Source organism: Ambystoma mexicanum, chromosome 8 (assembly GCF_040938575.1).
Source record: "Ambystoma mexicanum isolate Mex_15411 chromosome 8, UKY_AmexF1_1, whole genome shotgun sequence".
Classification (NCBI taxonomy): Eukaryota; Metazoa; Chordata; class Amphibia; order Caudata; family Ambystomatidae; genus Ambystoma; species Ambystoma mexicanum.
In genome coordinates, this window is record NC_090929.1 from 412,390,040 (window position 1) to 412,413,920 (window position 23,881).

The window sequence follows — 23,881 nt, forward strand, 5'->3', positions numbered from 1 at the left end:
GCCGCATGCTGCCATCCATGGTGGCAAAGCTGAAAAATGTACAGAAGCAGGGGATACATGAACCCACAGGCTAGAAATGGGTGACGTTTACTTGCCACCATTCATCCCATGTGTTAGTGTGAGGATTTAGCTTGAAAGCCTTCGATTAAAAATGAATTGCTCAAAATGAAAAACAAGAGAAACGATATAGCTCAAAATGAATTTGTTGTAACCATGTAAAGCGGTTGGAGACTGAACTTTGATATTACGTTTTTTTTTTAATGGATGGGTAGGGTAATGAAGGATACTGTAGAGAGAGTCTGTGAACAACTTTGCCCCATATATTTTAAAAATATATGAAGCTACAAACCTTTTAATGTACTTCTTAAGAAGGATACCTCAGCCCTCTGTTCAAGTGGGAAGACACAATGACCAACAATTAGGCAACATGGTTTCCCGTATGCTTTCCCTGGCTCACCCAGGGGTGGCGGTGGTTGAGCAGTCCAGGTCAACTTTTAGTAGAGGAACGAGTCAGTTTAAGATGCAGTTGAACATGTAAAACATTCAATATGGGAAGGTCCCCACAAAGATGTGTAGGAGAATAATTCGGTGTCTTCTGTGAATGTGAGTGTGATGCTGTGCAGGTTTAAGGTAAATTGACTCACGTAGAGTCGTATTCGGAGTTCAGGATTGTGAGGCTTTCCCACTGGTGGCACAAAAATGAAACAGGGTATGAAGATGGGCTTGTGGTACCCCAGTGGCAACTCACAACCTATAGCCACTCAACAGGGAGATAGGCTGAAAGCCAAAAGTGGCTTGGATGCATTAGCTTTGAGATGCTCTATTAAGGGTGAGAGCGGGGTGATCTGTGTGAGGTGACCATCTGCCCCAAGTGTATAAATGACTGGTATGCATTTATCAATCACTGAACGTACCGATGATGTGGGACCAGGAACACCACTAGGCTTCAGCGCCACACTCTCAAAGAAAACACTGACAATGCAAACGATTTGCAAAACTGGTCAATTTAGCCACTCACCTGGTAGGCAGTCAAGGTGATGGTCGCATGGGTCGTCCTCAGCCAATGAAGTTGTGTTGCCACCTTCGGCGTGCTTAAAACGGTGTTTTTCTGAAGGAAATAAGTCACAGTTCAGTTTTTTCATTGGTGAAACAATGTTTTGTACGAGGGAGGCAATCTCCAGAGGATGAGAATGGAAGTTGGTTGCCAGGCTAGCTAGCCAATAGGAGTGCCGTTTGTTCATCAGTGGGGCATCGATCTGTTCATGCAATGGGATATCAGACTGAGGTGCCCAACGGCCATGTAATGGAGGGTGTTCAAGCCACATGCACTGCAGTCTGTTCAACTAACAGGAGATAAGTAACCTCAAGCAATATGTGGGAAGTGAGTGTTCACCCAATGGTGCTCCGCTTGCCCAATGTGTTTCTGTGTGCTGGGGCCGGCGGGGAGTGGAGCTGCACTGTTCATCCAGGGGAGATGAGTGTTTCAAGTAATGTGCAGGGGTCAGTTCCTTCAAAGGGGGAACAGTATGTTCAAAGAATGTGTGCATGCAGAGGTCATGAGGTGAACATCCAATGGAGATCAGTCTGGCCATGCAATGTGGGTATGTGCAGAGGGGGTTGCCAGCACTGATTAGTCTGTTTAAACAATGTGCATATCTAGGTGGTGTTGGGGAGTCATACAATGGAGATCGTCTGCTAAACTAATGTGCATATGATGGGGGATCATCTTGCGGTGATCTGTCTGTGCAAGCAATGCACGTATGTGGGGAAGGGGTTTATCCAGCGGGGATCAGTTTGTTCAGGCAATGTGCCTATATTTAAGATGGGGTCATCCAGTAGCGATGGGTCAGCTCAAGCAATGTAATGTGGGGGTAAGTCTGTTTAAACCATGATGAACAAATGCAGAGGCGTAAGGGATGGATGTCCAGATTAATGGGGCATGTGATGAGCTATCAATAGGGCCGGTGGAACAAATGCAGCATTGTGGATTTTTTTAAGGCTATTCAGGGATTTACCTCTCCTCTTGGGTGATGGCCAAACATCAGGTTTCAGGTCTTCGTAATCTGTCCAGTCGAAGAGCATCATGTCCAGTGTGGGCATCACATCTCCATGCCTTGGCCGAGCCTATGTGCAAAATGGTGGAGTGTTAGAATGGGCATGGGAGAGTCTGTAACGTATAGGCTGGAGAACAATACCATCCCCAACACTATCCAATTTGTAATACCCTTACACAACTTTGTCTCCGTGTGCATGAGGTTGGTTGCCAATTCATCTCTCTCTCTCTGTCTCTTTCTCTCTCTCTCTCCCAAAATACTCAGAGCTACCATGCAGTTCTTCTATCATATAGTAAATGCAGATGCAGTGCTGATGTTCCCTGACTTCACTGTGGGCAGGAAGGGGTGCAGCCATCTATTTCCCTGCAATCTAATCCTGGTGGAGAAAGCATTGTTACAGAAGATGCAGTGTGATATCCCAGTTTCTCCCCGTTCAGACACATGGCTGAGTATCCTTACTTCCACTGGTGCATGGATCAAGATGTGTCTTTACAACGCACCCAACGTTAAAAACTGCTCTTCTCTACATCCACTCAAACTTGTGGCCATCTTCTCAGTTGGCAATCAGGTTGCCTAAGCTAAAATACAACATTCTATTCCACATGGTCCGGCACCTTCTGACTGCTTGCCGCTATGGTCCTAGTCATTTTCAAAATGTCTGCTTAGGGCGACTCCTCTGAATTCAATGGCTCCATCTTGATAATGGCCCCCTTCTCTGCTGAAGACCCCACTCTTCACTACTATCCCCACAATTGCCTTTACATGTTTCTCTTTTGTAGTCTGTCGACCTTGGTCACAGGTGGGTGAGGTGGATGTGTGATTTTGATCTCCTTATTGCAGCAGTGAGTCTTGTGGATAAAGGGTGACAACGAGCTCTACTAGGGCACTGCGTGACACCACATTAGAATTTCCTGAAGACAAAACTGACAACTGTCTTAATGATATACTGGCCACTTAATTCACCCCTCCAAAAATTGTAGGCTATGAACGTCTTCTATTTCACTCGTCAAGATAAAAGCGAAACAATTCACCGTTTTTACTGCACATGAGAGGGAGAATAAACACTGCAATTTCCATCTCTAACAATGAAGAATTGAAATCTCAAGTCATATTTGGCTGAAAATTCACGATGTTCCATAAAAAGTTATCCCAAGAGCCCAGGCACATTTTGAATCATCAGCAGGTGTGCATGCCAACACTATGGACAGAGCCGCACCCTCCAAATGTCAAACTGGATCAGTGCACAAACTCAGTGAATGACTGAAGGCCCTCAAACATGGCAAACAAGAGTGTGTCTCCTGTGGCCATGATGAGAGTGTCGCATGATCTGTTCCTGAAGACATACTGCAAGTGGGTACATGTTGGCACTGGGGAATGAAACTGCTATTGAAAACAGTCCTACCTTCCAATTACAACTACATGGGCATTGGGTGGAGCTCCTTATTGACCAGGGCGCTACCATGAATGTGATGGGTGACGAAGAGCCTCTACAGATTCAGGGCAGAACACTGTTGTCTCAAGCTATGGTAATAACTACCCACGTGGCTTAGAGCAATCTCTGATTTCAAATTGCCAGTGCAGATTGCGCGACATATTCCGATCATGATCTATGCATCAGCATTTCAGTGAATGCCAGACTGGTGCGGCTGGGAGCAATACTAGCGCAACTAGAACCAGGAAATCATACACCAAAGAGAATCGTTTCTTACACAAGTAGCAGTTTTCTGGATTTGGAAAGAGCCTATGCTCGGGCCGAAAAAGAGAGCTTGGCAGTGGTCTGGGAATATGAACACCATTATCTTTTTTTTACGTCAAAAAATTCACCATTGCCACGGATCATGAGGTGCTCCTAGGAACCCAAAAGCAACGACACCTCCTAGGATAGAATGTTGGGATCACGGTTTACAGGATTAACACTTCAAAACTGGATGTAAACCAGGAAATCATCATAACCTGACTGACTTCTCTCATCACTGTAACAAATCCAAGCGGTTTGTCACCTCTCCCCAAAGGCGAGTGAACCCTTTTGGTGCTAGGGAGGAAAGCCTACTATGCTTAACACCCCCAAGGAGACAGGGTAAGCGGTATCCCTCTGGAATTGACTCTACCATAGGGGATAGGAAACGCACACAGAGGGACTTAAGTCACTATTCCCCACCCCCATACAGTAACATCTTAATGGGTTATGTAGTGGATAAGGTGTATAATAAACCTTGTCCCCTTTAATGGCTAGCTGGGCTTCTGACCCAACCACTACTCAGTCCTTGTGCAAAACAGGAGAAAGGCAAAAAAAGAACAGCCTCCTGGAGGCACATCTTCTGAGGAACCAATCAGGAGATGGTATCAGTGCAGCCTGTGAGTTTCAAATATGTCACAGCGCACACAGGAGGTGTGTCCGACAGGAGAGGGAGGACACCAGATGACGTCCTGTGCGGTGGTGTGCACTTGGCGAGTGCAGCAAGGCCTTATGGACGGGTAACCGGAATCAGCACTGCAACAGGAGCAAGAGCAGAGAGCCTTGGAGGCCAAGGAATGGCCCCAAGAAGGAACCGTCCACCAGTCCTCGCAAGGATAGACTGGCAAAGGAGAGAACCCTGCCGACTCTGACAGAGTCCAGTTGGCGCATCACGCAAGTGGGTCTGCAGATAGAGGAATGCTGGAGAGACTACAGAGCCATCCAGTGAAGAACTGCCCATCACAAGCAGGTAGGCGGACGCTTCAGCAGAACAGGAAGTGGGTGGCACGGCAAGACACAGGGACACACGCACCAAAGCGGGGAGAATACAGAGAAGCACCAAGATGGGGAAACAGTCAGACCAAGCCCCGGAGTGGGGAAAAATCCAAGAAACCCCAGACTGGGGAGAAAGACAGATGAGCCCCGCAGCGTGGAAAGATCTGAGTAACTCCAGAGTAGGGAGAAAGACTAAGAGAAGTCTCAGAATGGGGACAATTTCGAGAAGCTCCAGCGTGGGGAGGAAGAGACTGAAAGGAACCCGGTAGGGTGGTGGAGCAAAACAGAGGTGACTCTACCGAAAGGGAGAAAGACTGTGAGGAACTCAATTTTGCAAAAGAACCTGGGAGACCTGGCTGGACTCCAGGACGGCTTACTAGCAGTGCACAAATCATCTGTTTGGGGCTGTGAACATAGACAAGGACCAGAATTAATTCATTATTATGTGTTGTATTTGTTGTTCAAATTCTCCTATAGTATGAAGGTTTTTATAAACCAAAAGTACATTAAATTAATAAATAAAAACAAGGGCCTATGGTAAAGAGACACAGGGGTGGGGTCAGAGGCCAGCAGTCTCCCCTTTCACTGAGCAATGCCTGAAAATATGTCTTGGTTAGTAAATGGTTTTCTTGGGTAAGGCACTAGGTTAGAATAGGACTTAATTTAGGTTTAGCCATCTTGACACCCTGATGAAACTCCTTTTGGACTTTCTTTTGTATGTAGTAGGGCTTAGTATCACAGGTTTAGGGAAGGATCAGGTATTTTTGCTTTGAAGAGAGAATAACACTTGATACTAAACATGCCTTCTTGTCCATCTCCTAATTCTGACATACCACAAGTGGTGTCAGACATGGGATGCGCACAACCTGATACAGGGATGACCCACATATTAGTGAAAAGATTAGAACCTAGAGCCTGACTCCCTGAAATAGCTACACCTTATTCTATTGTTGTTGACCTCTTTAGCCTGTAAGAGATGAACATCTTCGCCGAAGAAAGGAGATTAATATCAACAGACTTTCCCTCACTCCACCATTAGGGACGTGTGTCTGTTTGGCAGCTAGTCTGGGTTGGTCTGGAAACATTCCCTGGATTTAGCATCCAGGGTCAGCAGACCCAGACTATAGGAGGGAAGTCAAGATATTGTTACACAATGCGGGGGGTCACAGCTACAAAATAAAACCTGCTGAATCCTACAACGAGCTCTGAGCCCTCAACTATATGTGGAAGGCCTCTCCACCACCTAGAGGGGTAACCTAGGTTTTTGGTCGGCTGATAAACCCTTAAATCCTTAAACCCTGTATCCCAAAAAGAACAGGCTGACACCATCAGTTTACCCGATCTGGCCTTTGCTCAGAGGAATAATCAGACCACTTTTTTTTTTTACAAAAAGAGGTCTCCTATATTGAAGATATGCAGGGGGGATGGGAACCGGAAGACCCAACTAGTTCTCCATAGGAGTCACTGGAAAATTGTAATTGAACTGGCCCATTCCCATTTAAGCACAAGACATGAAGCTATAGGGAAAGCTCGGGACCAAGTTCTTGGCAAATTTTATTGACTCAGCAGCTACGCCTATATCAAAGCCTATTTCGATTCTTGTGAAAGTTTTTGAAAGACATCAAACCCTGGGTACCCCAAGTCTCCTTGCAGCCCTCATGGTTACTGAACTCCCTTTGTCATGAATTTCACTGCACATTGTAGGACCGCTTGAACCATCCAAATTGGGGAATACGTACATTCAAGTAAATTTTATATTAGGCTACCCAATACCACAAGGCTTCTCCAATAAGAAGCAACACTAGGCAACAATTCTCAAACTTCTAATTCCCTTTTTATTGAGGGGGAGTTCCTAGGGAAATTTTCACCGAACAAGGCACAACTTTATGTCTCGCCTTATGCAGTAAGTGAAAGAACTGCTCAACATTAAAACCCTAGAGCCTCTGTGTACCATCAACAAATGGACGACCTGGTTGACTATTTTAATCAGCCCTTAAAACACATCCTTAGGAAATTGGTGGAAACTGGCGGAAGAAACTGGGATACGATGATACTGTGGGTCCTGTTCACTGTCAGAAAAACTCCTGCGTCATCACTAGGGTACCATCTCTTTGAGTTGCTATACAGTAGGGAACCCCAGAATGTGCTGGATGTGCTTCAAGAATTTTGGGAAGAGAGAGAAGATGCTCCATTGCCCGTATCATAGGCTGCCGCCAAACCTACGACCCACATGAAAGTGGTGAGAGAGATTGTCCAAAGTCCAGGAACATCAAAAGGAGCACTATGACTGCAAGGCGGTTGCTAAGTCCTTTACGGTTGGCTACTAGGTCTTAGTATTATTGCCCTCTTCTGAGTACAAGATGGTGTCAAGGTGGTATGGACCCTATAAGATTCCAGAACACAAAGGACTCCTTAATTATCTGGATTCCCAACTTGATCAAAGACTAAAAAAGAAAACTCTCACATCAACCTGCTAAAACCCAGAGAACCAACCCAATGGAGCAGAACATCGTAACTATGGTATTCCTGATAGTCTTAGTAGAAAACAGTAGGCTGACCTCAGGACCTTCTGGTAAAGTTTACCAAAGTCTTTTCAGAAGAAGTGGGGAAGAGTTAAACATTCTTCCATTCCATCAGAACACCTTCTGGGCAACTGGTCAAACTGAAGCCCTATTGGATGCACAAGATCCGAAGACAGATAATAGGTGAAGACATTGAAAAGATGCTGAAACATGGGCTAATAGAAAGGTCAGAAAGTCCCTGGTCTTCCCCTATTGTTTTAGTAGTGAAACCCGATAACGTATGTAGATTCTGTATATACACCTGGAGACTAAACTCTATCTCAGTTTTCAACAGTTATCCTATGACAAGGATTGAGGCGATGATAGAGCACCTAGGGAATGTCCTGTTATCAGCAGCCTGGACTTGACAAAAGGCTATTGGAAGATCCCCTTGAAACACGCTGATCAAGAAAAGACCGTTTTTAACACCTCTATCCCCCATGGCCTGCAACAGTTTCCCGTTCTCCCTTTTGGGTTGCATGGCGCTGCTGCTCCATTTCAGAGGTTAATGGATAGAGTGTTACAACCTTACTCGCCCCTCGCAGTGGCCTATTTAGATGATATAGTGCTACATAGCTCCAACTGGGAAGAAGATCTACATCACTTATATAAGGTCATTAGGACCTTAAAAAGAGGAGGACTCATGGATAAACAAACAAAATGCCATCTGGCCCAAAGTGCCGTAAAATACCTATGTTACTTTGTTGGCGATGGGTTAATACAGCCTCGAAGTGAAAAAGTAAAAGCAGTGGCCCAAACACCATCCCCAAAATCCAAATGGGAACTGAGAGCTTTCCTAGTGCTAGTCATCCAGTACTGGTGGTTTATCCCAAACCTTTCCACCCTTGTTGCCAGTCTGACAGACAGACTTAAGAAATCAAAACCAAACAAACTTGTCTGGATGCAGAAATGCCAGAATAGCCTGGACATCCTAAAGAAGGTCCTTTGCAATTTACCTGTCCTTAAAATGCTAGACTTCAAAAAGGAGTATATACTCCAGACAGATGCATCCAAGAAAGACTTAGGTGCTGTCATGTCTCAGTTGCATGAAGACCAAGAACACATGGTTTTGTATAGCAGTCGGAAGATTATTTTCGAGGAACAAAATTATGCATGTGTGGAATTGGATGTCCGGCTTATCATATGGCCCATCACCAATTTAAGGTATCACCTAACTGGCAGAAAATTCAGGCTCATCACAGATCACTCTCCTTTAACCAGGATGTATCTACATAAAGACAATAAACGCCAGGATAATGAGGTGGTTTTTAGACGTTCAGCCTTTCTGTTTCACCATTGCACATATGAAGGGCAAAGATCTATACTCAGTCGTTACCGTCGTGCTGGCTAGATAAGGCCCTGGATCAAACAGTGGGGTATGTGATGAATCCAAGGAATTCATCACCTCTCCCAAGGTAGCCACCCCCTTTGGGAGTATGTAGATGAGCCCACTACGGGTGAACTCTATGTTTGGGACTGTGAACATACTCAAGGTCCTACGGTAAAGCGACACAGGAGTGGGGGTGGGGGTCTTCTAAAGCATTCTTCCCTTTAATGGGGCAATGCCCCAAATTATGTCTTGGTTATTATATGTCGTTCTTCTGAGTAGTAGGGTGATAAACTAGGTCAGAATACGGTTCTGGATGGAGGAGTTCATTTATGTTTAGCCATCTTGACACCCCGACAAGCACCCCTTTTGGACTTTCTTTTGTATAGAATAGGGTTTAGTATCAGAGAAAGATTAGACCTTTTACGTTTGAAGAGAAAATAGAATGTTACACTAATCATGCCTCCTTGTACGTCTCCTAATTCTGACACCACACCCTTACACCTAATTCCAGTGGCACATCATTAGCCAAGGAGTATGTCATTAACATTGTGCAAAATGCCAAACCTCTTGGGATTCCTATAAGTGACCTAGTTAATTTGTCTCATACTGATCATGCAGTGTAGTTTGTCAGGGACCTAACCAACTAACAATAGTTGAATATATTCTAACTGTGGTGGGTAATAATAGAGATGAGGTGAAAACATTTAAATTGATGCCAAGTGAACTTTCCATGTCTAATGACAGTATTCTCCTATGGGAAAGCAGAGTACTGATAACGACTGCATAAACAGTCACAGAAGATTTGGCTCCACCAAACATATTAATGAAAGAAAATATGTGCTTTCCCAGCCTTGACAAAATGGTAGAAGACACATTGTAGAACTGTCAGGTTCAATAAAGTGCCACCTGAACATTTGCAGATATCTCCACTTCCATTTGGGATGAAGTGGCAGTTGACTACTTTGGCCCACTGTGCAGCGGCCAATACTAGGGAAGGGCAAAATTACTGTCACTGAAGCAAAATGTGTGAAATTCGTCTCCAATTCTGCTTTGTGGAAGGAGTGGATTAATCCTTATTTCACCACTTTTGGGTGGTTTTGCTTTGGGTGTGGTGGTGGGTCGGCAGAAGGAGTCAGTCACGTTAAGGACATTTTAGTGTTTTTAATGAAATTATATTGATAAAGCCTAACTTTCCCTATCACTAAAGGGGTCACCCTACCTATCTAAAAGAACTTTAGGGTGCTCGTCAGTCGTCAGGAACTTCCAAAGTAAAAATGTCCTCTGTCCAAACCTAACTCTACCTGACCCCACCACTACAGTTAGGGAAGATAAATGTTGCCCAAGAAAATTATTAAGGTAAACCCAAATGGGCTACAACATAAAAAAAAAACCTTTAATGCAACAGCAATTTATCAGGAGGGAATCACACCTAGATTCAAATTTGCCCAAATGTGATATTTACACTGTTAAAATGGCTGGCCATATTTTATGGAAGCTGCCCTTCTGTGGAGAAGCGGGCTCTCAGCCCGCCTCCCCCTGCAGCTGATTAGCCTGCCCTTGATGTTCTAACATGGACCCATGGTAGCCGGAAGGCGATGCCTGCACCCTGAAAAGGCCGACTGACAAGGCCTCCTACACACCCTGGCTGGCCCTGTCAGGTCTTGGCAGACCGCCAGACTGCCACGATTGACTACTGGTACGTGTCTCCAAGTATCCCCGATCAATATCTATTTTCGCTTGTGCCCAGACCTTCCGCTCCACAGAGACATTCACCCTTCACCTTTTTTGCCCCCTGCCTTATTTGATTCCTCTCCATTCACCAACCCCTACCCCTCACTTAATCAGGTACCTCCAGGAATGCATACAGGCCTGCCTCCCTCTGCCCGCTGTACCTCTTAACCTTGCCAAGGACCCTCAAGACTCCATCGCATATCAGTGCCTATGTCCCACCCAGCAGGCCCCTCTCCTCTACCGCCACCGCTCTCCACACGTGACACACGCCTATAAACCACCAGTTCTGCCCATAATGTTGCTCATTGATACTTCACGACATGGGCTACACCTTGCAAGGCTCTGCTGCTTATCAGCGTGCACGTCCCACCTACTGTGCCCATCCCCTCTACTGCCGCTGTTATCCACGTACAATAAACTACTACAAGCCCGAAGCTGTGCCCATAATGCTGATCGGAAACATTCCATAACCCGATCTGCCGCCACATCAAACACCTGGCGCTCCCCGCAGGCATGTGCCTCACACTCTGCAGCTGCCCCAAGTCATTGAGACTCACCACAGTCTTCAATCAGCACCCGTATCCACACGACACAATGCGCCCCACACTGACACTGTCAGACACCTTAGATGTTGCCCAGTGCACCGCTCTGTCAGCAGCAGATCCGAGTCAGAAAGACTTACCTAAGCCTCTATCTTCCATCACCCAAAAGACCTCCGTGTGTACGATCACACCACAGCCTCTCACTGCTGCCTCACTTGTTACCGGCCTCCTCCCGCCTCACAGCTGTACCTGATGCATGTCACTGAGTCTTCAGGCCCTTCTAACATCTACCTCTTCATTGTTAACAATCGTCTCTAAGCCCTACCCTCTACCATCTGACAGGGGATCCCTTGATCCTATGGTTGCCCTTTGACCACCCCACAGCCACCCACCTGCACACTGCCCTACCTACCTACTCTGGACCCCACTCCAGCAGCAACCAACTCTAAGGACAGCCCTACACTGCCAGTCTTTAAGACTAGCAGTACCCTTGATGCCTTATCACATCACATCCTGCCTCACACCTACAACCAGACCATCCCACCCACCTCAGTACCAGGCCAAAGCCATGATACCAGCTACAATACATCCAATAGCCCTCCCCCCCCCGCCCTCCACACCCACCCAGGATGGGGCTAACCAAATCAAAGGTGCACTCATAAATGCTAGATCAGTGACAGCCCACACGCTCGATACAGGTGATCTGATCACTTCCCACAATCTAGACATCTTGGCCTTAACTGAAACGTGGCTGCATACCACATCAGGGCCCATCCTCTCCCTGGCATTTCCTAGCAACTACACTATCCTGTGCAAAGAAAGAGTGGACACCAGAGGAGGAGGAGTGGCCATTATAGCCAGAATCTCATTAAACATTAGAGAAGCTAATGCAATGTCCACTTAATCAGTGAACTTTTGACAATAAAATTGTCCCTATCTCACACTAACTCCGTAACAATTCACCTAATATATTGACCCCCAGGACCACTACTGTCCTTTGTAGATGACATCACTCATATTCTTTCAGCCAATACTAAGCCCTCTACAAAAATAGTCCTTATGTGTGATGTCAACTTAGGCTATAATGATAACGCTGACCCTAATACCCTAATGCCCTAGCCTTGGCCAAAGCCCTAGAGGCCCTAGGCTTTACACAATGCATTCTGCACACCAGACATAAGCTATTACCCGAATTGACCGATCACAATTGACCTTTTGACACAATTGACCGAATTACACTGGTCCTAATTGACCTTCTATATAATTGACCATTTGGTTATTATTATATATATAGTGGGTTGGTTTGGATTTATAATAATATAAGGGGATTGGGTGGGGGTTGTGGGGGAGTTTGGATTGGGTGGTGGGTTGCGGGGGAGTTTGGATTGGGTGGGGTATTGTGGGGGGGTTTCCCCGCATATATATCCTACTTGACCTTTTAAATTCGGTCAATTGTGCAGAAGGTCAATTATGATTCGGTCAATTGTAATACAACCAATTCGTATACAACCACACATAACAAAGGTCGAATCTTTGATTGGCCAGCGGAACAGAACTGCAACATCACAATCACAACTAATACACAGTGCCCGTGGTCCAACCACAAGATCATCAGCTTCAGCATACCTACTGTGACACCCTCTCACTCTAGCCCGGCAGAACTCCCAGCCCCACTAACAAAACATTCCAGGAACATCACACCAGCACGCATCTTGCCCTTACTAACTGCCATCACCGGCACTCAAATCACACCTACTGACCCATCTACTATAGTAGATCTCTGAAATCTCTCCCTAACTCAAGCCATCAACACTGTGAACATGTGGATGTGGAGGCAGGACGGCCTCTAAGTTTGACCCAGGCCGTGTCGCAATCAAAGGCCGGCCACGAATCAAAGTGGGAGACACCAGCAGAGGGAGGTTTCTGGCCGGCAGACAAAGCGGAGCTCACCCGAGGAGCCGCGGCCAGTAAACCGAAGTTTCAGCTCCAACGCAGATGGGAGGGGGTTGTGGAAGCGGGTGGAAGCTCAGAAATGGGAACTCGGAACCACGAGGAAAGTGAATGGCGTCTCTGGTGTCCGTTCATTAACAATGATGAACAAATAGCAACGGATGCCGAGTGAGACAAACGTGACACGGACTTGACAATAGCCGCTCCCCGCTCCTGCATACAAACAAGAAACTCACCTGTTAGTCGGTTCGGCAGCAGCCCATGGAAGGGGAAAGCCACCGGAACGGTGGATGAGATATCTTGGCAACCTTCGTACAGAGAGGAAGGGGGCAGGGTTTACGGGGGTATTTATAGACTTAACAACCAAGTCCCTTCTGATTGGTCAAAACCCATCTGTCCCCTATTTAAGAAAGAAACTGACAACGGACTGTGTGTGTTTCATCTGATTTCTTTCAGAACACCCGAGCTAAGGGAGAGAGCGCCACACCGGAGACGCTCTGGGCTTATGAGGATTAACCTAAGGAGACAACAGGTTCATCCCTACAAAGGAAGGAGCAAAAGATTGAATTGAAGTTCTTTATCTTTTAATTTACATACTTTTCCTTGCACACCTGAATAAAAGGCTGTTTTATTTTCCAACTCACTGCCTTCCTGCCTCATCCTTACAAATTTGGTGGCAGCAGTGGGATAAGGAAGCACGCAATGGAGGCCATAATAAAAACCCTGGCTGAAGGACAACAGCAACTTCAACAAGCAATCCAGGTGCAATCTCACCAGGCCCAGACTGATCGCCAAACCCTGCAGCAGGCCTTACAATTGCAAGCCACCGGTCAAGACGCTTTGAAGAAGGTGACTGAGTCTGTGGTAGCTAGAGGGAACCCTATGGCTCCAACGGCAGTCCTACAGAAATTCCAACCCGGTGAGGATCCGTGCTATTTTTTTACCAATTTTGAAAGGGTAGCCCCGAAACGCCCAGTGGCCAGTGGAGAAATGGGGCCACTTCATAGCCCCTTTATTAACTGGAGCCATGCAGGGGGCTTATCAGGTGGCTAACCCAGCTGGAGATATCTTGTATGCTGATATAAAAAGGACAATACTAGAACGAGTGGCAATGGACGAGGAAGCCTACAGAATCAGACTCAGGGAGACCAAGTTAAAGCCCGGGGAAACACTCCAGCAGTTGTACTATCGCATCCAGGATATAACGGACAAGTGGTTAAAACCAGCTAATAGTAGTGTTCAAGATGTGGGGGATAAAATAAAACTGGAGCAGTTTACTGAGGCTCTTCCCCCACCTATGCAACGGTGGGTAAGACAACACCATCGACCCACGTTGGCAGAGGCCATTGACATCGCTTCTGCCTTCCAGAAGGCAGCATCTGTCCGTGGAATTACCACCAAGTCACCAAGAACAACTACCATGAAGGGACCTGGAACAGGAGAACCAAGACCCCCACGGATGGAACCAAAGACTGTAACCTGGCCCAGCATAAACAGACAGCTGCAGTGTTTCGATTGTGGGAGCTGGGGACATATCGCAAGGTTTTGCCCCAAGAAATCTAAACCGGCTGAACCAATGGAAATTGGGTTCATTCAAGGAAAAGAATTTAAGCGAAGTCGAGACCCGTACTTCCTAGACGTGAGCGTGAACAGGATATCTAGACAAGCCCTACTTGATAGCAGAAGTGAACAGGCGGCAGTCCGACCGGAAGTAAGTTGGACTGGGGGTGGGGCGATGTCTCCAATACCTATCAAATGTGTTCATGGTGATACTAAGTCATACCCTTCAAAGGAAGTTACCATAGAGGTAAAAGGGGTTGAATCTAAGATGAAGGTCGCCATCATGCCTCATTTACCAACCCCAGTGTTATTAGGGACAGATCTGCCATCATTTCAAGATTGTGTAAAAGATGCTGAATGGCTACAAACCGCCCCATTCTCCCAAATAGACTTAGGGGGTACACCCCAAAAACATCACAAGAAAAGTAGGAATGAAGTCAGAAGAGGGAAAAGGGAGTGGGCTGAAGGGAACAAATTTACAGGGTTGATAGACTGGTTACCAGAGGCCAAACACCCTACCTATCGCAGTGAACTAAGGACGGACCCTACCCTGAAAACTGCATGGGAACAGTCCATTTTACCTCCAGAGAAAGGATGAACCTATCCATGGTTCAAATCATCAAGGGGTCTTCTGTATTGAGTGACTAAAGGTCAATCAAGGGAAGAGGTAGAACAATTGTTAGTACCCCTAAGTTTCAGAACGACCGTGATACAACTAGCACACGACAACACCACTGGTGGTCATCTGGCCAGGGAAAAAACTCAAGATAATGTGCTAAAAAGGTTTCATTGGCCAGGTGTGTATCGAGATGTGGGTCGATATGGTGAAGAGTGTGTGGTATGTGTCATGCTGAGAACCTGGTGTCTGCAGAAGCTGCTGAACCCCCGACAATCCACCCAAAATGTGGCACTCTGAGCTGACATAAATATAACTGCTCAGTTTACCTCACTTTCAGGGGAAAGGGGGAAGGGACAAAGAAATAAACACCAGGCTGGAAGCTATCAACTCGCTGGTTCTTCACCTGTAGTTAAAACAAAAACATGCAATATACCTCATTACTCATGGGTTACTATACTAACCTTAAACTCTAAATCCTTTACCAAAATAGTTTAAAAACCATACCTGGTACTTCTCTTCAGAATGCCCAGAGAAGTGATAAGCAGACAAGACCTCCTTACTTGTGGACCAGAATCTTATAGATCATTCAGCCTTCTCAGTAGGTCCATGAATGTAATTTAACTTTGTAGTTAGTCTGCTCAACCCTAAGATTCTTGAACAAGGTCTTCAAATAAGTTTTAGGAAGTTCTTTTAAGTTCTTGTATTTGTTTTTAATATTTCCTTTGTAGAGTGTCTTTTTCTCAGGAACGAATTTAACTTGCGATGGAATCTTCACGTGGAAAGCCGCAACACGCGCTAAATTCCAAAACCGCGGGAAAAAAAATCACACGCGCTTTTCTCCAAATCGCGGGAAATACGCACACGCGCTAAATATCCAATTTGCGGGAAAAATGCACTTGCGCTAAAGTCAAAGACGCGATAAAAAATTACACGCGCTTTCCTCCAAGTCGCGGGAAATACGCACACGCGCTGACAATTCAATTCGCGGGTAAAACGCACTCGCGCTAAAGTCCAAGACGCGATAAAAATTACACGCGCTTTCCTCCAAGTCGCGGGAAATACGCACACGCGCTGACAATTCAATTCGCGGGTAAAACGCACTTGCGCTAAAGTCCAAGACGCGATAAAAATTACACGCGCTTTCCTCCAAGTCGCGGGAAATACGCACACGCGCTGACAATTCAATTCGCAGGTAAAACGCACTCGCGCTAAAGTCCAAGACGCGATAAAAATTACACGCGCTAAAGTCCAACTCACGAATAAATACGCACACGCGCAAATAACCAAATCGCGAGAAAAAACACACGCGCTTATTTTATCACGCAGAAAAACCCTTGCGTAAACGAACAGTAAACGTGAGTCCAAAGTTCACGCTCGCGCTTCACCCTCACGCGCAGAGACACACGCGCGGGCTCAAAGTAACGGGAAAAAACTCACACGCTAGTTTGAACTGACACGTAGCGATAAAAACAAACGTACGCGCTTCAATCTTTTTAGATACAGATTTGCGATTTCAATCCCTTAGATAAATATAACCTTTTTACAAAGTTCAACAAAACTGGAAGGTCACTTATCTTGTGAATAAGACTTGAAAACTTCTTTTCTCAGAAAAAAATGAAGTTTCTGACTCCTGTCCTGTGTCTCCACCAAACTCCAAACACAACTCCTGTTATACTTTCAGATCTTCCGCTCAACTGCTAGAAACTTGTCACCCTTGACAAAGTTAAGCAGGAGCAACAAGGCACACGACCTCTCAGCTGGGCAAGGACGATGAAAGGCAGTTTAGAATGTTCATTGTCCTTCCTATAAATAATACCCAGCCAATCAGAATTTATACTGAGAACCTCCATCTTGGCTTGGGGCAATTTCCTTAGACTGCAATGAAGGTTAAGGGCAAAATTGGCTGTTTAAAAATATAACCCATAATAACTTCCTAAAACCTTTCTATACTAAATATGTGTCTCCCCTGACCCAATGTAAATGAGTATATGATACTGTATGTAAAGAATATTTCACTCCAACCTGACAGTACCTGACAGTACCCCCACTCCTAACGCCCAGTCCCTGGGCCACTCTTCAATGGAAATTTTTTATGGAATCTTTCAACCAAACGAGGAGCATGCACATCACTTGCTTTCTCCCAAGTGCGCTCTTCAGGACCATAGCCCTCCCAATCAATGAGATACTGTAGCTTTCCTCTTACTCTTCTAGAGTACAGAATTCTCTTAACCAGAAAGTCTTCGGAAGCATCTTCCTCAATCACAACTGCCGAAGGAGTAGGTGTTAATCTAGTTCCTTTAACCACAGGTTTTAATAAACTAACATGGAAAGTTGGATGAGTTTTCATATGACTGGGTAATTTAAGACAAACAGCCACTGGATTAATCACCTTTTCAACAACAAACGGTCCTACGAAACGAGGACAAAACTTATTCCTTCCTTTAATTCTCAAAAACTTGGTTGATAACCACACCAAATCTCCCTCACTATATTGAGGACTAATCTTTCTTTTACGGTCAGCAAACCCTTTGTATTTTTGTTTACTCTCCACCAACACCCCTTTTGCCTTTTCCAAATTTCTTTTCATAACTTCTAGTCTCCTTTCGACTTCTGGGTTTCCTGAATCATTATTAATCTCAATACTAAGAAAACGAGGATGAAAACCTCGTCCCAAATAAAACGGAGACATAGAGGTGGCATCCTTACTACAGTTGTTATATGCAAATGCTGCAACCCACAACAAATCTACCCACTCTTCACCTGTCTGCAGATAACACCTCAAATATTTTTCCAACTCCTGATTTATCCTTTCTACCTGCCCATTGGTTTCTGGATGGTAACCTGAAGATAAACATACCTCCACTCCCAATCTCTTACAAAAAGCTCTCCAAAACTTAGAAATAAATTGAGAACCTCTATCTGAGATGACCTGACTGGGAATTCCATGTAATCTTACCACTTCTTGCAAGAAACTGTGAGCTAAACTATCAGCGGTAACATCTCCCTTCATTGGAATGAAATGTGCTTCTTTAGTGAGTAAATCAACTGCAACCAATACCGAAGTACACCCTTTGTCTTGTGGAAGATCCGTGATGAAATCTAAAGACACTGAGTACCAAGGCCGCGGTGGAACTGGTAACAGCTCCAATAACCCAGAAGGCTTTCCGATGAGATTCTTAGATCTAGCACAAATTTCACAGGTCTTAACAAAATTAAGGGTATCTAGTCGAATTTGTTCCCACCAAAAATTTCTTCTGATCAACTCAAGAGTCTTCCGATACCCTGGATGTCCTGCCAGGAGTGATTCGTGACACTCCTTCAACATTTTTTCTCTAAGTTCAATTGATGGTAAATAGAGTCTGTCATCTAAATAAGGTAAACCATCTTTAATTTTGCAAGCTGGATCCAAACGAACCCAATCTTCAACTTGTGTCTCAGAAATGGATTCCCGTACTTTCTTGAAGATTTCGTTCTCCTTTTCAACCCCAGCAAGAACAAAACGTTCTGGAGCGATCAATGGAAGAGGCTCACAGACCGACTTAACATCACTTTCTGGAAACTGCCGTGACAGAGCATCTGCCTTTTTATTTTGATTACCTGGCTTAAAAGTTACTATAAAGTCATAATCCGCAAAAAATAATGACCACCTAAGTTGTCGAGGTGTCAGAGTTTTTGCTGTCTTCAAAAAAAGTAAATTTCGGTGGTCAGTTAATACAGTCACAGTGTGACGTGCTCCTTTTAGAAAATGTCGCCATTCTTCAAATGCTGCTTTGATAGCAAGAAGCTCTCGGTCTGAAATGGTGTAATTTTCCTCCGCAGGTAAAAATCTCTTAGAAAAGTAGGCCACTGGATGCAATTGTCCTGTAACATTATGCCTCTGAGACAACACTGCTCCCATTGCCACATTGGAAGCATCAGCCTCTACAAAAAATGGTTTGGAAGTATCAGGGTGAATCAAGATAGGAGAGGTAATGAATTTCTCCTTCAAAATTTGAAAAGCCTCATCAGCCTTAGCTTCCCAAACAAATGGAACTCCTTTTCGTAAAAGTCGAGTAATTGGAGCTACTAAACTGGAGAAGCCTTCAATGAATCTTCGGTAAAAATTGGCAAATCCCAAAAAGCTCTGGATCTCCTTCACCTTAGTTGGAGTAGGCCAATCACGAACCGCTTCCACCTTTTTTGGATTCATTTCCAGGCCACAAGGAGTGATCACAAATCCTAAAAATTCTACCGAATCCGTATGGAACTGACTCTTCTCCAATGTAGCGTAAAGATTATTCTCTCTCAATTTCCTTAAGACCTGTCGAACGTGAATTTTGTGTTTCTCCAAATTCTGGGAAAAAATCAAAATGTCGTCAATATAGACGATAACAAAAACATCAAGAAATTCCCGAAGAACCTCATCGATAAAAAATTGAAAAGCCACTGGGGCATTGCAAAGACCGAAAGGCATCACTTGGTACTCGTACAGGCCAAATCTGGTTTTAAATGCCGTCTTCCACTCATCCCCCTCTTGGACCCTTACAAGATGATAAGCTCCACGTAAATCCAACTTAGAAAATATGGTTGCACCTTGGATTTGGTTTAACATTTCTGAAATGAGAGGGAGAGGATACCGATTTTTTACTGTCATTCTATTTACTGCCCTGTAATCTATACAAGTTCTGAGAGAACCATCAGCTTTAGGCACAAAGAACAATGGTGAGGCTGCCGGCGATTGAGAGTGCCGAATAAATCCTTTAGCCAAATTTTCCTTTAAATATTCTTTCAAATAATCATTCTCTTTTTCAGTCAAGGCATAAACCCTACTGCTTGGTAAAATAGCTCCAGGCTCCAACTCTATCTTGCAGTGAAAAAGGTCTATGAGGAGGCAACTCTCCAGCTTCCTTTTCATCAAAAACATCCCAAAAATCCTGATAACAAGTTGGAAGTTCACCCACAACTGCTCCAATGTCAAAACCTATTGCCCCTCTTTCTGCAAGCGAGAATGAAACAGAATTCACAACTTTTTCTTTCTCTTCAAAAGATTCTCCTGAAAGACAATGTTCCTGACAAAAGGTTGATTCTAAGGATACAAGTCTTGCACTCCAATCAATTCTGGGATTATGAAGTGTAAGCCAGGGCATCCCCAAAATAATTTTCAAGATTGGCGCGTCAATTAACTCAAAAGAGATATTTTCTTTATGACCTCCAGTCATCTCCATCTCAAGTAACTCTGTATTATGAGTGATTGGACCTGAAGAAAGAGATGTCCCATCAACTGCTCTGACCTGCTCCATTTCTTTCTTAGCAACTATAGGAACACCTAGAGTTTTTGCCATTCCTCTATCCATAAAATTACCCGTAGCTCCTGAATCAATAATAATTGGCCCAGAACCTAAAAATACCTTTTCGAACATCAAGGATACGTTCACAGTTATGTGAGGAACCGCTGTCTGTATTGTGTTAGCCACTTGTTGTACTCTGCCTGAAGATTTGGAGATCTTCTTGGGGGTAAACGGACAGGTTTCAAGAAAATGACCACTCCTACCACAGTATAAGCACAAATTATTCTCTCTTCTTCTTGCCTTCTCTTCCTTGGACAACGGACCTCTCACCCGGCTCTGCTGGTCAATTATCTTTGACTTCACTTCTCTGTTCACCACCTCAACTTTAGACCTCTCCATTCTTCCCGGAAACCTAACCTCTCCCTGAGTACGTCTACGCTCAGAACGTCTTTCTGTTAAACGAAAATCCAACTGTACCACCAAATCAATTAAGGCATCTAAAGTATTTGGTCGCTCCAAAACTCCAGCCAGAGCATCTTTTAACTCATCCTTTAAGCCCCTATAAAAAAAGGAAGCCCTCTTCTCCTCTGGCCATTTACTTTCTAAAATTAAAGTTCTAAATTGAGTGATATAAGAAATCAACTCCTTTCCTCCCTGGCGCAGTTCCAGTAATTCTCCATCAACCTCTAAAGATAACTGTCTCTTATCAAACATTTTCTTAAATTCTGTCTGGAAAAGGGAATAATTATTCAAAGCCAAATTCTTTTGACTAACCAAAAGACTTCCCCACGCAGAAGCTTCTCCAGATAAATATGATAAGATGAATGTTACCTTTGAAGCATCTGTGGAAAACAACTCTGGACGACTTACAAAATGCAATTCACACTGAGTCTGAAAAATTTGAAACTTTCTAGAATCTCCTAAGAAACGTTCTGGAGCTGCCAAAGGAACAGGCATAACTAAAGTTCCTAAACCTCTCTCTGCCCCCCTGGGAAGCCTAGGTTCTTGTTCTTCTCCTACTCTCACCAACTCGGGTGGGTTTCCTGCACCTTCCGAAACTTCACCTTCTCTTTCTTGTATTTGGGTTACCTTTAAATTTAACTCATCCATTCTTTGACAAAGACTTGAATACTCCTGATGAGCCACCCGTAACTCTTCTCTCATTTCCCTAACCATTACTCCCAATGCCTCCATGGTTGTCTCGTCGGGGTTCCTAACAGCTTGGGCAGACACTTTTTTTTTTATTGGCCTTTCATACTGTCATGCTGAGAACCTGGTGTCTGCAGAAGCTGCTGAACCCCCGACAATCCACCCAAAATGTGGCACTCTGAGCTGACATAAATATAACTGCTCAGTTTACCTCACTTTCAGGGGAAAGGGGGAAGGGACAAAGAAATAAACACCAGGCTGGAAGCTATCAACTCGCTGGTTCTTCACCTGTAGTTAAAACATAAACATACAATATACCTCATTACTCATGGGTTACTATACTAACCTTAAACTCTAAATCCTTTACCAAAATAGTTTAAAAACCATACCTGGTACTTCTCTTCAGAATGCCCAGAGAAGTGATAAGCAGACAAGACTTCCTTACTTGTGTACCAGAATCTTATAGATCATTTAGCCTTCTCAGTAGGTCCATGAATGTAATTTAACTTTGTAGTTAGTCTGCTCAACCCTAAGATTCTTGAACAAGGTCTTCAAATAAGTTTTAGGAAGTTCTTTTAAGTTTTTTTATTTGTTTTTAATATTTCCTTTGTAGAGTGTCTTTTTCTCAGGAACGAATTTAACTTGCGATGGAATCTTCATGTGGAAAGCCAGCACACGCGCTAAATTCTAAAACCGCGGGAAAAAAAATCACACGCGCTTTTCTCCAAATCGCGGGAAATACGCACACGCGCTAACAATCCAATTCGCGGGAAAAATGCACTCGCGCTAAAGTCCAAGACGCGATAAAAATTACACACGCTTTCCTCCAAGTCGCGGGAAATACGCACACGCGCTGACAATTCAATTCGCGGGTAAAACGCACTCGCGCTAAAGTCCAAGACGCGATAAAAATTACACACGCTTTCCTCCAAGTCGCGGGAAATACACACACGCGCTGACAATTCAATTCGCGGGTAAAACGCACTCGCGCTAAAGTCCAAGACGCGATAAAAATTACACGCGCTAAAGTCCAACTCACGAATAAATACGCACACGTGCAAATAACCAAATCGAGAGAAAAAACACACGCGCTTATTTTATCACGCAGAAAAACCCTTGCGTAAACGAACAGTAAACGCGAGTCCAAAGTTCACGCTCGCGCTTCACTCTCACGCGCAGAGACACACGCGCGAGCTCAAAGTAACAGGAAAAAACTCACGCGCTAGTTTGAATTGACACGTAGCGATAAAAACAAACGTACGCGCTTCAATCTTTTTAGATACAGATTTGCGATTTCAATCCCTTAGATAAATATAACCTTTTTACAAAGTTCAACAAAATTGGAAGGTCACTTATCTTGTGAATAAGAATTGAAAACTTCTTTTCTCAGAAAAAATGGAAGTTTCTGACTCCTGTCCTGTGTCTCCACCAAACTCCAAACACGACTCCTGTTATACTTTCAGATCTTCCGCTCAACTGCTAGAAACTTGTCACCCTTGACAAAGTTAAGCAGGAGCAACAAGGCACACGACCTCTCAGCTGGGCAAGGACGATGAAAGGCAGTTTAGAATGTTCATTGTCCTCCCTATAAACAATCCCCAGCCAATCAGAATTTAGACTGAGAACCTCCATCTTGGCTTGGGGCAATTTCCTTAGACTGCAATGAAGGTTAAGGGCAAAATTGGCTGTTTAAAAATATAACCCATAATAACTTCCTAAAACCTTTCTATACTAAATATGTGTCTCCCCTGACCCAATGTAAATGAGTATATGATACTGTATGTGAAGAATATGTCACTCCAACCTGACAGTACCTGACAGTATGTCAGAAGACAAATCCCTGTATACCACCTAAGGCTCCATTACAACCAATGCCTCAATAAAAGAACCTTTTTTCAGAATTGGGATGGATATAGTGGGACCACTGGAACCTAACAGTCACGGTCATCAGTACATCCTGGTCATTGTGGACTATGCCACAAGATATCCTGAATCCTTCCCCATGAGGGGTATCAGTGCTACTAGTGTATGCAACCTCTTGGTACCTTTCTTTGCCTGGGTAGGTTTACCCGCAGAAATAATTACTGACCAGGGAAGGAATTTTGTCACCGGGGTCATGCAGAAAGTATGCCAACAACTGAAAATAAGGCAACTTCGAACATCGGTTTATCATCCGCAAACAGACAGCCTTGTAGAAAGGTATAATAAGACCATTAAGCAGATGTTAAAAAAAATCACTGAACCATCAGGAGCAAACTGGGACAGAGTATTAGCATGGGTCCTTATGGTGCTAAGAGACACCCCTCAGTCGTCCACGGGGTTCTCCCCATTCGAGCTGTTATTTGGACACAAACCTAGAACAGTCCTGGACATCGCAAAAAGTGAAT

General features: G+C 44.4%; 1 protein-coding gene across 1 annotated transcript in view; it reads right to left on the minus strand.

Annotated features, from left to right (window-relative positions):
* The window catches only part of DRAXIN (dorsal inhibitory axon guidance protein), a 227,214-nt gene that overhangs the window by 50,419 nt on the left and 152,914 nt on the right, over nt 1-23,881 (minus strand). Inside the window, exons 4-5 of the mRNA XM_069609918.1 lie at nt 2,016-2,124; nt 1,019-1,108 (exon numbers count right to left, since the gene is read on the minus strand). Coding sequence (XP_069466019.1) covers nt 1,019-1,108; nt 2,016-2,124 — 199 coding nt within the window. The remainder of the gene's footprint in view (nt 1-1,018; nt 1,109-2,015; nt 2,125-23,881) is intronic.